The sequence below is a fragment of the Quercus suber genome, unplaced genomic scaffold (genome assembly GCF_002906115.3).
Source record: "Quercus suber isolate HL8 unplaced genomic scaffold, Cork oak 2.0 scaffold_785, whole genome shotgun sequence".
Classification (NCBI taxonomy): Eukaryota; Viridiplantae; Streptophyta; class Magnoliopsida; order Fagales; family Fagaceae; genus Quercus; species Quercus suber.
Genome location: NW_027070221.1, coordinates 37,797 through 51,174, shown reverse-complemented (window position 1 = coordinate 51,174; position 13,378 = coordinate 37,797). Strand labels below are relative to the sequence as shown.

The 13,378-nt window shown below is 34.3% G+C and overlaps 1 protein-coding gene across 1 annotated transcript; it reads left to right on the top strand.

Annotated features, from left to right (window-relative positions):
• Positions 1 to 2,418: 2,418 nt before the first annotated feature.
• Positions 2,419 to 13,368, top strand: LOC111995675 (E3 ubiquitin-protein ligase JMJ24). The gene is given in 14 exon segments (XM_065767237.1): positions 2,419 to 2,661; positions 3,597 to 4,224; positions 5,270 to 5,412; positions 5,520 to 5,619; positions 5,756 to 5,892; positions 6,172 to 6,913; positions 7,077 to 7,170; positions 7,173 to 7,405; positions 7,945 to 8,373; positions 8,479 to 8,533; positions 10,974 to 11,077; positions 12,194 to 12,313; positions 12,696 to 12,766; positions 13,076 to 13,368. Coding segments are annotated over 13 exon segments (2,877 nt in total). The 5' UTR covers positions 2,419 to 2,661; positions 3,597 to 3,675; the 3' UTR covers positions 13,176 to 13,368.
• The last annotated feature ends 10 nt before the right edge of the window (positions 13,369 to 13,378 follow it).

Here is a 13,378-nt window from a genome sequence, read left to right as displayed (position 1 = left end):
GACCTTGTTCTTCAAGATGGTCCAGCCCACTCGTTCCAGTTCTTGTCCAATCGGTACAGTTTATAGCACGAAATCAGGTAAAAAACTACTAGTTTTCTTTAAAAAATGAATGTTTTTGTTAGGATTTTTGGTATTTTGGTGATATCTCATCTATTTTAACTTTGATTTTGGCCCATAAAATACCGTTTTGAAGTGAAAAATATGTCATATGAGACAGTCTAAAATTCAAAACGATCCAATGGTCAAATCAAAAAGTCAACCTTTTGACCATACCAGGTTAGAGTTTTGGTCTTAATTGCTGTAAAATGAAATTTTCAATCGCTGTGACTTTTTGATTCACCGTTCAAATGTGTTGTATTTATTTTTACCCTTTTTGGCTTTGAAATTCATGATTTTGCATCTTTTTTAATTTTTTGATTTTTTTGGTCTTTATTTTGATACGTGAATCGGGATGGGACAAGCACTTAATACATAGTTCTTATAATCCAATAAGAAAGCACCCGTTTCAAGGTGGAAAATTCAATTACAAGAAAATTATGTAGAGCTTTTTTTTCTTCTTCAAAACATACAAATTGAATTAATTGGAACCCACTAATTCTTAATTTTGACTCACTCTCTTTCACATCAAGAGCCTTGTAGTTCAATTAGTTGGTATTTTGTGATATTTTCAAGACATCTAGGTTTAAACTCTCCCTACCTTCATTGTTACTATAAAATTAAAAAAAAACTCACTATCTCTCTCCAACTCTTTTTAATTTTATATTTAAGGAAGCTCAACTCTCTCTCTCTCTCTCTCACACACACACAAAAACAAACACATTTTCTCCTTTAACCCATGTCTATAACAGAAAAAATAAAAAATAAAAAATAAAAAGAAGAAGAAGAAGAAGGAATATACATAAAATAGTATTTTACTCATGTTGTGAATATGAAGATTGTACCACAAATATTAGAGAAGTTAGACTAACCTCCTCTTGGATTTATATATATATATATATATAAACCTGTAATTGGATTAATTAGATGTCTTAAAACCAAACATGATCCATACCTATTGTCGGTAGGATTGGGCAGAGTCATCCATCTCTCTCTCTCTCTCTCTCTCTCTCTCTCTCTCTCTCTCTCTCGGACCTGTTTGACTACAAAAGTAAAAAATGACCCAGCAGACTAGGGAGGAGGGACTGGGGCATAGTACCTGTCAAGGAAATAAGGTTATGTCTTTACACTGGGTTAAAAAAAAAAAAAGAGCAAAAAACAAAGGGTGTGTCTTCACTCTTCACTCTTCAAATTACTAATCCCTTAAACTAAACCAGTCCAACCGACCTGCCCAATCAATGACAATTTTTAGGGAAATATTCATTTTAAACTCTATACTTTATAAGGTGTAACAAATTAATCCCTATAATTTCAAAGATAACTACTTTTTTTTTTTTGGGAGAAAGCAAAGATAACTACTTGAATATCAAGGTTTTAAAAAGTAAATAATTAATCATATAATTAAACCTTGAGGTTTTTTAAAAAAAGTGACAAATTAAACCCTCATTGACTCATTGTATATTTAATTTGTTACTTTTTTAAAAAAAAAATTAGAGTTTAATTTGTTATTTTTAAAATTGTAGAGTTTAGTTTATTACATTTTGAAACTTTATGATTTAATTTATTATTTTTAAAACTATTGAATTTAATTTGTTACACCATGAGGTTATGAAATTTAAAATAAAATTTTCCACCATTTTTATTATTCTACGTTTTACTGTCTGGGCTTTAGACTTGGGTCCCTGAACTATCTACCAAAAGAAGTAAGGGAAAAAAAAGTGATATTAGACTTTTTTTTTTTTCCCCAATTTATAATAGATTCTACGATGAATATAATAGTTTCTCTCCTAATTATCTTGTAACTAAATTGGTTGGCCCCCCTTATACTTCTAATAATAAAGACTGACTGGGTTCAAATCTTCTCTGTCCCAACTATTAGGTTATAATTCCTAAAATTTGACTAATGCAATAAACGAGTCAAATCAAGATGAGTAATAAAAAGAAGAAGTACTACGTCTGTAATATTGTCACAATAAATCAATAGTGATAAGTTGTTATTGGTTCTAATTTTTAATTTTTTAATAAGAAACTGAAACCTTTATTAATTAAAATATAGAAATAATATTATGGATAAGAGCTTGATTCTAATTTGAATCTGTAACTTAAATTATTTTTTTACCTACTTATAACAACTTGCCACTTAAAATTTATTGTGAAAACGTGGTAAAAATATCGAGAACATATCAATTTTTCAATAAAAATTGCCTTAACATTCTCATCCCTCTTATTCATGACACTTATCCGGACTTGTTTTTCATCCCAATTAAATAAAACACTATTGTTAATAAAATTTTAAAAAAAGAACCCAAAAAAAAAAAAAAAAAATGAGAGCAGAAAACATGAAAAGCAAATTAAAAAAAACAGAAAACAAAAAAACAAAGAAAACAAAAGAAGCCGGAGATCAAAAGGGTCATAGGCTCATAGCTATTCGGACTGATTAGCCAGAGAAAACAGGAATTACACAATTCTTAAAAATTCCCAAATTTCCTTTTTCCCTTTTCCTTAAAAAGGGTTCTTCGTTTTAGTACTTTCTTCTCTGTACTTTGCGTCAAACCCTAGTTTCAGGTACCCTTCTCTCTCATATTGTATTTCTTTCTGTACTTTTTGCTCATACATAATATATATGTGTTTGTTTATATCTCTGTATGTATGTTTTCTTAAAACTCTATGCCTTTGACATGTTCGTGCTTCTTCAAGATTGAATCTTTCTTTTTCGTTTTATGTGTGGGTATAAATTTTTTTTTGGGACAAATGCAGTTGGTTTTAATCTGGGTTGCTGTAAATTTTTGATTTTTTCGTGACCCATGTGATTATTATTGTTGTAAAGTATTTTTGTGCATGCCTTATGGGTTTCTTAATTGATTTGTTTCGTGCATTATGAAGGGCTTGGTTGTTAGAACGTGAATTCTTGCTTTTTTTTTTTTGGCACACACCTATTTGTGTACTACTTTCGGGTTCAAAAGAATTTGTTGTACATATAAGATTTAATTGTAGAGAATGAAGACTTGGAGGATTTGTAAATTTGTAATTAGCAATCTACGTGGTCTAAATTTAGGAAATAAAATAAAATTTTCCAGCTAATGAGAACTGATTTTTCTTGGAAATTGAGGTTTGGACTAGTATATTCGTCAATTTGCGTTGAACTTTAACATTCTAATTTCTCATTGTGCTTTCCTGTATCATGAATGATTGAAAGAGAAACTACTGTTAAACCCTTCTGAGATTGGCCCCAACTGGTGAAGATTTTTATTTTCTGTTTCCTTGCACAAATTGTAGTTTAATATGTTTGCCAGTTGAACCGCCTTGCTGCATAGAAACTTTTTTGTTGTTGTATCTCATTGTGTTATGACTGGTTTTAGATGTGTTCGTTCTTCATCTGTTCATTCGGGCTTGTGTTACTTAAGAATTGGTCATTGTTTGTTGGTTCTCTGGTTCTTGGTTTCCTTTGTATGTACAGCATTGTTTGATGGAATTATACTAATTTTTGCTGTGTGTGGTAGGTGTTAAAGGATTATTTTCAGGTTTCTCTTATCAGTCTAATGCTCTGCATGTTATATCACGGTTGGAGTTTACCATAACATGAGTACGATGGATCATCCACGATCATCCTCTGCAAATGCTGAGGATAATGTTGGAATTCCAGATGATTTGCGTTGCAAGAGGTCGGATGGGAAACAATGGAGATGCACTGCCATGTCGATGCCAGATAAGACAGTATGTGAGAAGCACTACATCCAGGCAAAGAAGAGGGCGGCTAATTCTGCAATGAGAGCTAACTTAAAGAAAGCTAAGAGGAAGTCGTTAGGCGAAAGTGATATTTACTTGGAGAGTAAGAGTGATGAATATGATACACCGCCTGTGAACACAAAAGTTGAAGATTATCCTGTTCCAGCCTCAGGGAAAATGTTGTTTGAGAAGGTATCCAAGAATCAGTTTCGCTATTCACCTGAGACAGCAGCGATGAGGAGTTTGGCCGCACGTAATCCACCAAAGACAAATGAAAATTCACAAAGAGATGCTGGACATTTTGAAGAAAACTGGAGGTCTCACAAGACACCACCAACGTCGGGCATGGACTCATCTAAGAGTAGATCACAAAGGAGCTTTGATGCTAATGATGCTATGACAGTGAGTTTTGTTTTAAAATATTTGGCTGCATCTCTTGAGATTTGTTTTTGTTGTTGGTAATAGAAATTCTTTTTCTCAGATTTAATAGAAACCAGTAATTGAAATATTATTACTCTTTTTGATTGTAACTCTCTAGGGGGACCTTAAGTAATAAGTATCATTCCTGTATGCTTAAGTTCTTTCAGATATGGACAGAATTATCACTTATCCAAACACTTTCCCCTCCTCCCCTAAAAAAAAACAAACAAACAAACAAAAAAAAAAGGGAAGAGGGAGAAAATGAAGTCCTGGAAGGATCCTAGAGTAAATTGACTGTTGTTAGAAGAGTCTCCGAGAAGGTGTCTCCTATACTTGTAGAATGTTGATACAAGGATGAAGTTTTCTTCATTATAACTCTGTGTTAAAAAAAAGTATGTCTTACTTTTAGCTGCACTTGCCAGTATGATAACAAGAGGCTTATATCTGGGATAGAATAGCACATCTTTTTAATGGCACAGGTGAATTCTCAAATGGTTTTTACAGCCGTTACTTTCGAAATTATTATTACCTAAATAACAAAAAACCTTGGCTCCAGCTCTTTTACTGCCATTCTAGCTGGATCATACTATAAAACAAATGAAACTTGATTACCTTGTTCCCTTTCAATCCTTTTGACACCTTGCTTCTCCTGCAAACTTCAAAGCTAGACTAAAGAATATCATAAGGAAGTTATTGTTAATGATCTCTGATACTGCCTATTAATATCACACACACACACACACAAAGGATATATGGACTGAAGATGGAAACATACCGTATAAGCCATATGGTGTGAGAGATGCATCATTGTTGTTTGGTTAAAAAATTTTAATCCCTTTATCAATGAAGTGGAGCCTTATCCTTAAGAATGACTAATTCAAAATTCAATGTTGATATTTGATTTTGTTTCAAGAGTTTTCTGGGTGGGTCTATCACTTTGTATTTCTACCCTTTATTAATATTTAGGAACCCTTTCTCTACCATTTCTATGTTATCTGATGCTGGGGTTTACAAGTATTTTTTCCAGGAGGACTCTGATGGAAGTACAGATTCCTCTGAAGAAGCCGGTGGGCAACCTTGCCACCAATGCCGGAGGAATGATAGAGATAAAGTTACTTGGTGCCTTAAATGTGATAGGAGAGGATATTGTGATAGCTGTATCTCCACATGGTTAGTATTTTATCACTTTAGATGTGAGATGGTATTTTTGTTTTAATTTTTACAACTTAGTCATTATGCTTCTTTTATGACCTGATTTTCATGCTTCACTACCTTAGGTACTCAGATATTCCATTGGAAGAAATTCAGAGAAGTTGCCCTGCATGCCGGGGTACTTGTAGTTGCAAAGTGTGCTTGCGTTCAGATAATTCAATAAAGGTATTTCATATATGGGTTGAAGAGGCCACCATTTCTTTACATGATTAAGTTTCATAAATATTGTGAAATATGCTTACCAAGTTTCACTGGGCATGGTTCTTTGATCTTTATTATTATAAATTTTTTTGAGTTTCAGGTTAGAATACGTGAAATACCTGTTCTAGACAAGTTGAAATATCTTCACTGCCTATTATCTTCGGTGCTTCCGGTAGTTAAGCAAATCCATCATGAGCAGGCTTCTGAAGTAGAACTACAAAAAAAGTTGAATGGTAAGATGTCGTTTGTTCATGCTCCCAGTGACATTTAAAATACTCTCTCTCTCTCTCTCTCTCTCTCTCTCTCTCTCTCTCTATATATATATATATATATATATTTAAACACTATTAAGCTATTTTTGTTAAAGTCACTTAGTTTATAATTATATGTCATTAGAGTCTCAAAAAGTAGTAATGAAACAACACAATTCATTGCATCTCATTTTTTGTGATTTATCTTCACTAGAAAAGAGATAAGATTTTTCTGATTAGTTTATTATGTTTATTTCTGGCTTCTCTATTTGCTGTTGATTTCTGATTTGCCTTCATTCTCTGTTTTTCCTTGTAGCAATTTCTGTAGGATACCCATTACAGATTATCATCGGCGTTGTGCCAATTGCACGTATGATCTGTGCCTTAGTTGCTGTCAAGATCTTCGGGATGCATCTCAAAATGATGTTAAAGGAGAATTGGCAGATAATCAGATCCGTGGCAAAAGTCAAGACAAAGCAACTGCAACAGGGCAAGTGAAAGTATCCAAACTAAAACTAATTTTACCAGAAAAGTTTCCTGGTTGGCAAGCCAATAGTGATGGGAGTATTCCATGCCCCCCACCAGAGTTTGGTGGCTGTGGTCACTCATCATTAAATTTAAGCCGCATTTTTAAGATGAACTGGGTTGCAAAACTGGTAAAAAATGTGGAGGAAATGGTTAGTGGGTGTAGGATACATGATGCTGGCAGCATAGAAAATACTGGGTTGGATGATCCCAGACTCTGCCAATATGCTCATAGAGAAGACAGTGATGATAATTTCTTGTACTGCCCTGCAACTCAAGATATTAAATCTGATGGGATTGGAAATTTTAGAAAGCACTGGGCCAGGGGTGAACCTATTATTGTCAAACAGGTGTTTGATAGCCCATCAACTTCAAGCTGGGATCCGATGGTTATTTGGAGAGGGATTCAGGAGACAGCAGACGAGAAAACAAAAGATGAGAACCGAGTGGTGAAGGCCATAGATTGCTTTGACTGGTCTGAGGTAAGCTCTACTAGCTATTGCTTATTTTTTCTAAGGCTTTTCTGTGTTCTCTCATGTCTCTGTCGATTGCAATGAATAATTTTTATATTGAGTAAATTATCACTTGGTTGAAACTCAATTAATTAATTTTATATTTGCTTTCTGTGGTTTGACATGATGGCAGGTTGACATTGAACTTGGTCAGTTCATCAAAGGATATTCTGATGGACGAATTCTTGAAAATGGTCAGCCAGAAATGTTGAAGTTGAAGGATTGGCCTTCCCCAGTGCATCTGAAGAGTTCTTATTGTACCAGAGACCTGATTTTATCAGTAAACTGCCCTTACTTGAGTATATCCACTCCAAGTGGGGTCTTCTAAATGTTGCTGCAAAATTGCCTCATTATTCCTTGCAGAATGATGTGGGACCTAAAATTTTTATTTCTTATGGGACCTATGAAGAACTTGGTAGAGGCGATCCAGTGACCAATCTTCATTTCAATATGCGTGACATGGTAAGTTATTATTCTTCCCCTTTCTCATTGACCTATTGTTGATGATGTTAAATTTTTAGATATACCTTTTTTGTACCAAACTGTTGCATTTGATTTGCAGTTTGTGTTTGAAAATTTTTGTAAGCTGTATTTTCTGTATACTCTCCCCCTAAAAATATTAAGCATATCAAATTAGAAAAAACGCGAAAATATTTCTTTGCACAATTGTTAATCATGCATGCATCTCAAGTTTTAACCTCTAATTTCATGGTTCTCAAATTGTATATAATAATACTGTATTATACATCCAATATTATAAACATGCACTTAATAACCATAGAACCTGATTGTTATTCTTATTGAATTTAGCTAGCTTCAACTGTTATAAATATGTCATAATATAATCTATAATGCTGTATGGGTTGAAAACCCTTAATCCGTTTGTTGCTGGAGTCTAACATCATGAGCTTTTATCTTATTTTTATCCCCCATTCTGTCATCTGATGTAAACCAACAAAGTGATGAGTCAAATTGAATTGACATCATTGAACTATGGTCAGGTATACCTATTGGTGCATACTTGTAATGTGAATCTACAAGGCCGGCAGAGTGTAAAGATTGAAAAGATACACAAATCCTTTGAGGATTCTGAGATGAAAGAATCACTGGAGGACCCACAAGCAGATTTGGATGAGGAAGGGTCCCCTGATATATTGCTTGGCAGTCAAAGTGTGCAGAATGAATGTGGTGCAGAAGTGGATGAAAATGAAAACGAGTCAATGGTGGATCAGGGGATTGAAACTGCTGATGTTAAAGAGAATAATGTCAATTGTGAAACATCAAACAGAGAGGGTGAAGATGTCCCTGAAAGGAGTGATCCTGGAGTTCTATGGGACGTTTTTCGCCGGCAGGATGTCCCAAAGGTGACTGATTATTTAAGAATTCACTGGAAAGAATTTGGGAAGCCTGATGGAGTATCAAATGATTTAGTAAGTTTTTATCTTATAATCTTAGTAAATATAGTTTCTCTTTTAATCGAATATACCGTAATTGGCTTGCTTAATGTGTGCTCCTAATAACTTTTGGGTTTTCAGGTGAAAAGGCATCTTTATGAAGAAACGGTATTCCTGAATGGGCATCATAAAGAAAGCTAAAGGAAGAATTTGGTAAGGATAAGTAACAATTGATGTTCCTAATTATTGATCAAGCTTTGGAGACAGAATACTTCTTTTGACCTAAGATGCACATTTGAGATGTGTAGAACTTTTCAACATGACTATTTACTGGATTATTTGGCGAATTTTTCCTGCTATTAACTGTATTTCTCTGAGGAATTTTCCCTGAAAAGAAAAAAAGTTAATGTAATACTGGTTTTATGTTTGTCTAATATTCTAATATATTTCACATCATTCCCAACTAAGCATGGCGGTTATTTTTGAAATGTACATGGCACAGGCAAAGTTATGGAAAAGCTAACCACTAAGAATGAGTTTTGTTCCAACCTCTCAAAAAAAGAAAAAGAAAAAAGAAAGAGTTTTTTTCAAACCAAATTTGACAAAAGGAAGAAGCCTGTGGTTTGAAAAATTTGCAATAACACCAATCTTGCATTTAAAAATAGCTGGCATTTTTTTTCTTTTTGGGATTCTTGCTAAAATCTTTTCTCTATGTAACAGCTGCCCTTTCATCCAATTTGTGTGCTGATGTTGAATCTTAAGTACTTTCTAGGGCATTTAATGAAATTCATGTATCCTTTCACTAAAAACTTATAAAAATAAATAAATTTGGAGAACGCTAATTTTGCATTTAAAAACAAGCTGNCTATATATATATATATATATATATATTAATTTTTTGGGTATGTACCATTTATACATTATGTGACCAATATAATAGTTTGTCATCAGGGAAAGAACTATTTCTTGCCAGGACAAAAGTGAATGCAGACGAGCAGATGTGCTGGTAATTGAGGAACACTATTAAGCTATTTTTGTTAAAGTCACTTAGTTTATAATTATATGTCATTAGAGTCTCAAAAAGTAGTAATGAAACAACACAATTCATTGCATCTCATTTTTTGTGATTTATCTTCACTAGAAAAGAGATAAGATTTTTCTGATTAGTTTATTATGTTTATTTCTGGCTTCTCTATTTGCTGTTGATTTCTGATTTGCCTTCATTCTCTGTTTTTCCTTGTAGCAATTTCTGTAGGATACCCATTACAGATTATCATCGGCGTTGTGCCAATTGCACGTATGATCTGTGCCTTAGTTGCTGTCAAGATCTTCGGGATGCATCTCAAAATGATGTTAAAGGAGAATTGGCAGATAATCAGATCCGTGGCAAAAGTCAAGACAAAGCAACTGCAACAGGGCAAGTGAAAGTATCCAAACTAAAACTAATTTTACCAGAAAAGTTTCCTGGTTGGCAAGCCAATAGTGATGGGAGTATTCCATGCCCCCCACCAGAGTTTGGTGGCTGTGGTCACTCATCATTAAATTTAAGCCGCATTTTTAAGATGAACTGGGTTGCAAAACTGGTAAAAAATGTGGAGGAAATGGTTAGTGGGTGTAGGATACATGATGCTGGCAGCATAGAAAATACTGGGTTGGATGATCCCAGACTCTGCCAATATGCTCATAGAGAAGACAGTGATGATAATTTCTTGTACTGCCCTGCAACTCAAGATATTAAATCTGATGGGATTGGAAATTTTAGAAAGCACTGGGCCAGGGGTGAACCTATTATTGTCAAACAGGTGTTTGATAGCCCATCAACTTCAAGCTGGGATCCGATGGTTATTTGGAGAGGGATTCAGGAGACAGCAGACGAGAAAACAAAAGATGAGAACCGAGTGGTGAAGGCCATAGATTGCTTTGACTGGTCTGAGGTAAGCTCTACTAGCTATTGCTTATTTTTTCTAAGGCTTTTCTGTGTTCTCTCATGTCTCTGTCGATTGCAATGAATAATTTTTATATTGAGTAAATTATCACTTGGTTGAAACTCAATTAATTAATTTTATATTTGCTTTCTGTGGTTTGACATGATGGCAGGTTGACATTGAACTTGGTCAGTTCATCAAAGGATATTCTGATGGACGAATTCTTGAAAATGGTCAGCCAGAAATGTTGAAGTTGAAGGATTGGCCTTCCCCAGTGCATCTGAAGAGTTCTTATTGTACCAGAGACCTGATTTTATCAGTAAACTGCCCTTACTTGAGTATATCCACTCCAAGTGGGGTCTTCTAAATGTTGCTGCAAAATTGCCTCATTATTCCTTGCAGAATGATGTGGGACCTAAAATTTTTATTTCTTATGGGACCTATGAAGAACTTGGTAGAGGCGATCCAGTGACCAATCTTCATTTCAATATGCGTGACATGGTAAGTTATTATTCTTCCCCTTTCTCATTGACCTATTGTTGATGATGTTAAATTTTTAGATATACCTTTTTTGTACTTTTTTTTTTTTTTGGTTATTCTTTCTAGAATCTTTTCTCTATATAACAGCTCCCCTTTCATGCAATTTGTGTGTTGATGTTGAATCATAAGTACTTTCTACAGCATTTCTGAATGCTTGTTTAAAATCTAAAGAGCTTTCCTCTTCCTCAGGAGTTGAGCCATGGTCATTTGAACAGCATTTGGGGCAAGCTGTATTTGTCCCTGCAGGATGCCCTTTCCAAGTGAGAAATCTCCAGGTAAGTTCACTATGGTTGATTACCTTCATGCTAGTATAACTCTAATTTTTTTAGCGAATCCAATATTACATGTTTTTACTTAAATTATTGAGTTTGAATGAAATAATGTTTCTTTTGCCTCGTGATTGGAGTATTGCTTTAAAATTCTTGATGAGAGACTGAAGGGTCTATATGTTATATTCATTAGAGGAGTGTATCTGGACTTTTGGTGTAATGTAGACATTGTCTTAATAGAAGCTTAGACTGTTGTCTTTCGGAAGGGTTATTTCTTTCTTGTTTCTTTAGTGGAAGAATGTTATTTTGGTTATCTGCAAGACAGGCACTGCTGGTCATGTTGCTTAAGATGTTAGTTGCTTTAAAACTTTGTGTGTCTTTCATAAGGATATATATCTTTCCTCTTGAAGAATTTTGGCTTCATCTTTGTTCTTATGTGCCAGCCTTGCAGTTAGGAAGGTTATGGGAATTTGATCTTTTCATAATCTTGAGTGAGTCCAGGCTACAACATTAAATCGTGGGCCAAATGGGGAGCTTCAAAACCCTACTTTCAACGTTCATTATAAATTTAAAAACTCATTATTATTATAGCTGCTAAAATATATAGTTCTGTGCACCTGTGTGTGTATGTCTATATACATGTGTGTGTGTGTGTGTGTGTGTGTGTGTGTGTGCATAAACCATTTCAAATATATATGTTTTTATAATTTTCTCAGTAGTTGCAGTAGAAGGTTTCCGAGAAGTTCTTTACCAGTATTTGCTTGCTAATGAAGGACTGAAATTTTTAATGAAGTTTGGACTGCCCAATTATTGAAAGTTAAGAGAAAATTAACTTTTGAGCACAAAAGTTCTGTCTTCAATTCATAATTTATATTACATGCTTCCGTGCAATGTGCTTCATGATGTAGTACGGCCCTGGGTGGGAAGCTGAAGCAGACTCCCTGTTTATTCTTTATGAAACAACTTAAATTTGTTGAAACTATTTTGATTGGTGGTTGAATTAGTAGAAAATTAGACACTGAATTTAGATGTGTTGAAAATTTTAGTAAGTAATTCCAGATTCTTTGTGAAATTGGGTTTGTAACATTAGATTGATGTTTGCTTTCCTTGTAAAATTCTCAGTCCAATGTTCAGTTGGGGCTTGATTTCTTATCTCCTGAAAGTCTGGGGGAGGCTGTAAGATTGGCTGAAGAAATCCGCTGTCTCCCTAATGACCTTGAAGCAAACCTGCAGGTGTTGGAGGTCAGACAAAGGAAATTTTTCCTAGAAGTATTCATTTCCTTCCTTTTCCTTCTGTCATTCTTTATTTTTGGCAAAACTTAGATATAATACCTTATGTTTAGTACATTAGGTTTCCCAATTAAATTCAAACACTTGGGTTTATTGACACAAGCAGTGTTCTCATTTCCAAGGACAATTAAATTCAATGTAAATTTTTTGGGTTTGAATTTAATTGAAGAACATAATGTACTGCACAAAAGGTATTGTACCTAAGTTTTACCCCTTTAGTTTATTGCTTTAAATTGTTTAATTCCTTCCTTCCGCTCCCCCCTCTATCCTATCAAACAATTCTTGTTCTATTTATTTTGGCGAGTTCTCATTTTCATATTGGTTTCTGACACAGGTTGGAAAGATATCACTTTACGCAGCAAGTTCAGCTATTAAAGAAGTCCAGAAATTGGTTCTTGATCCAAAGTAAGCAAATTAAGTCTTAATTCTGTTGTAGTACTTGTTGCACACCTCCCCACCCCCACTTCTCTCTTTCTCTCTCCAACATTCTTGTCTCTTCCATGGAAAAGAACAAATATAGAAATAACGCCTGACTAATGCCATTGTTGCCCAATGGCATTAAGCTGCATCCCTACAAGGGTCTGCAATTAAGCCTAGTATTGTGTTTGTTACATAATGAGGAGTGGTTGGAGCCTAGACTATGGGGTAGTCTGAGACTCTTGAGGTTTTCCTAAATACTACTATTTGTGTTAATATTTGATTTCTCCTTTGCAGACTTGGTGCAGAGCTTGGATTTGAAGATCCTAACTTGACTGCAATGGTTTCTGAGAACATGGAGAAGATGACTAAGAGAAGACAGATAACTTGTGCTTGAATGTGTACAGTAATTGTAATTTAGGTATAGGAAGTCTAATGTTTAAAGAGCAAATATCAATTATATATGTATTATATGTAATTTTTACCCATCCCTACAACCTGAGCTGGTCTGATTTTAGACATTGGTGCTGCATTTAATGAGAACCATTGTAGTTTAGAAGAAAATGAAAGCAAAATATATTGTTGAATTAGTTTTGTAGT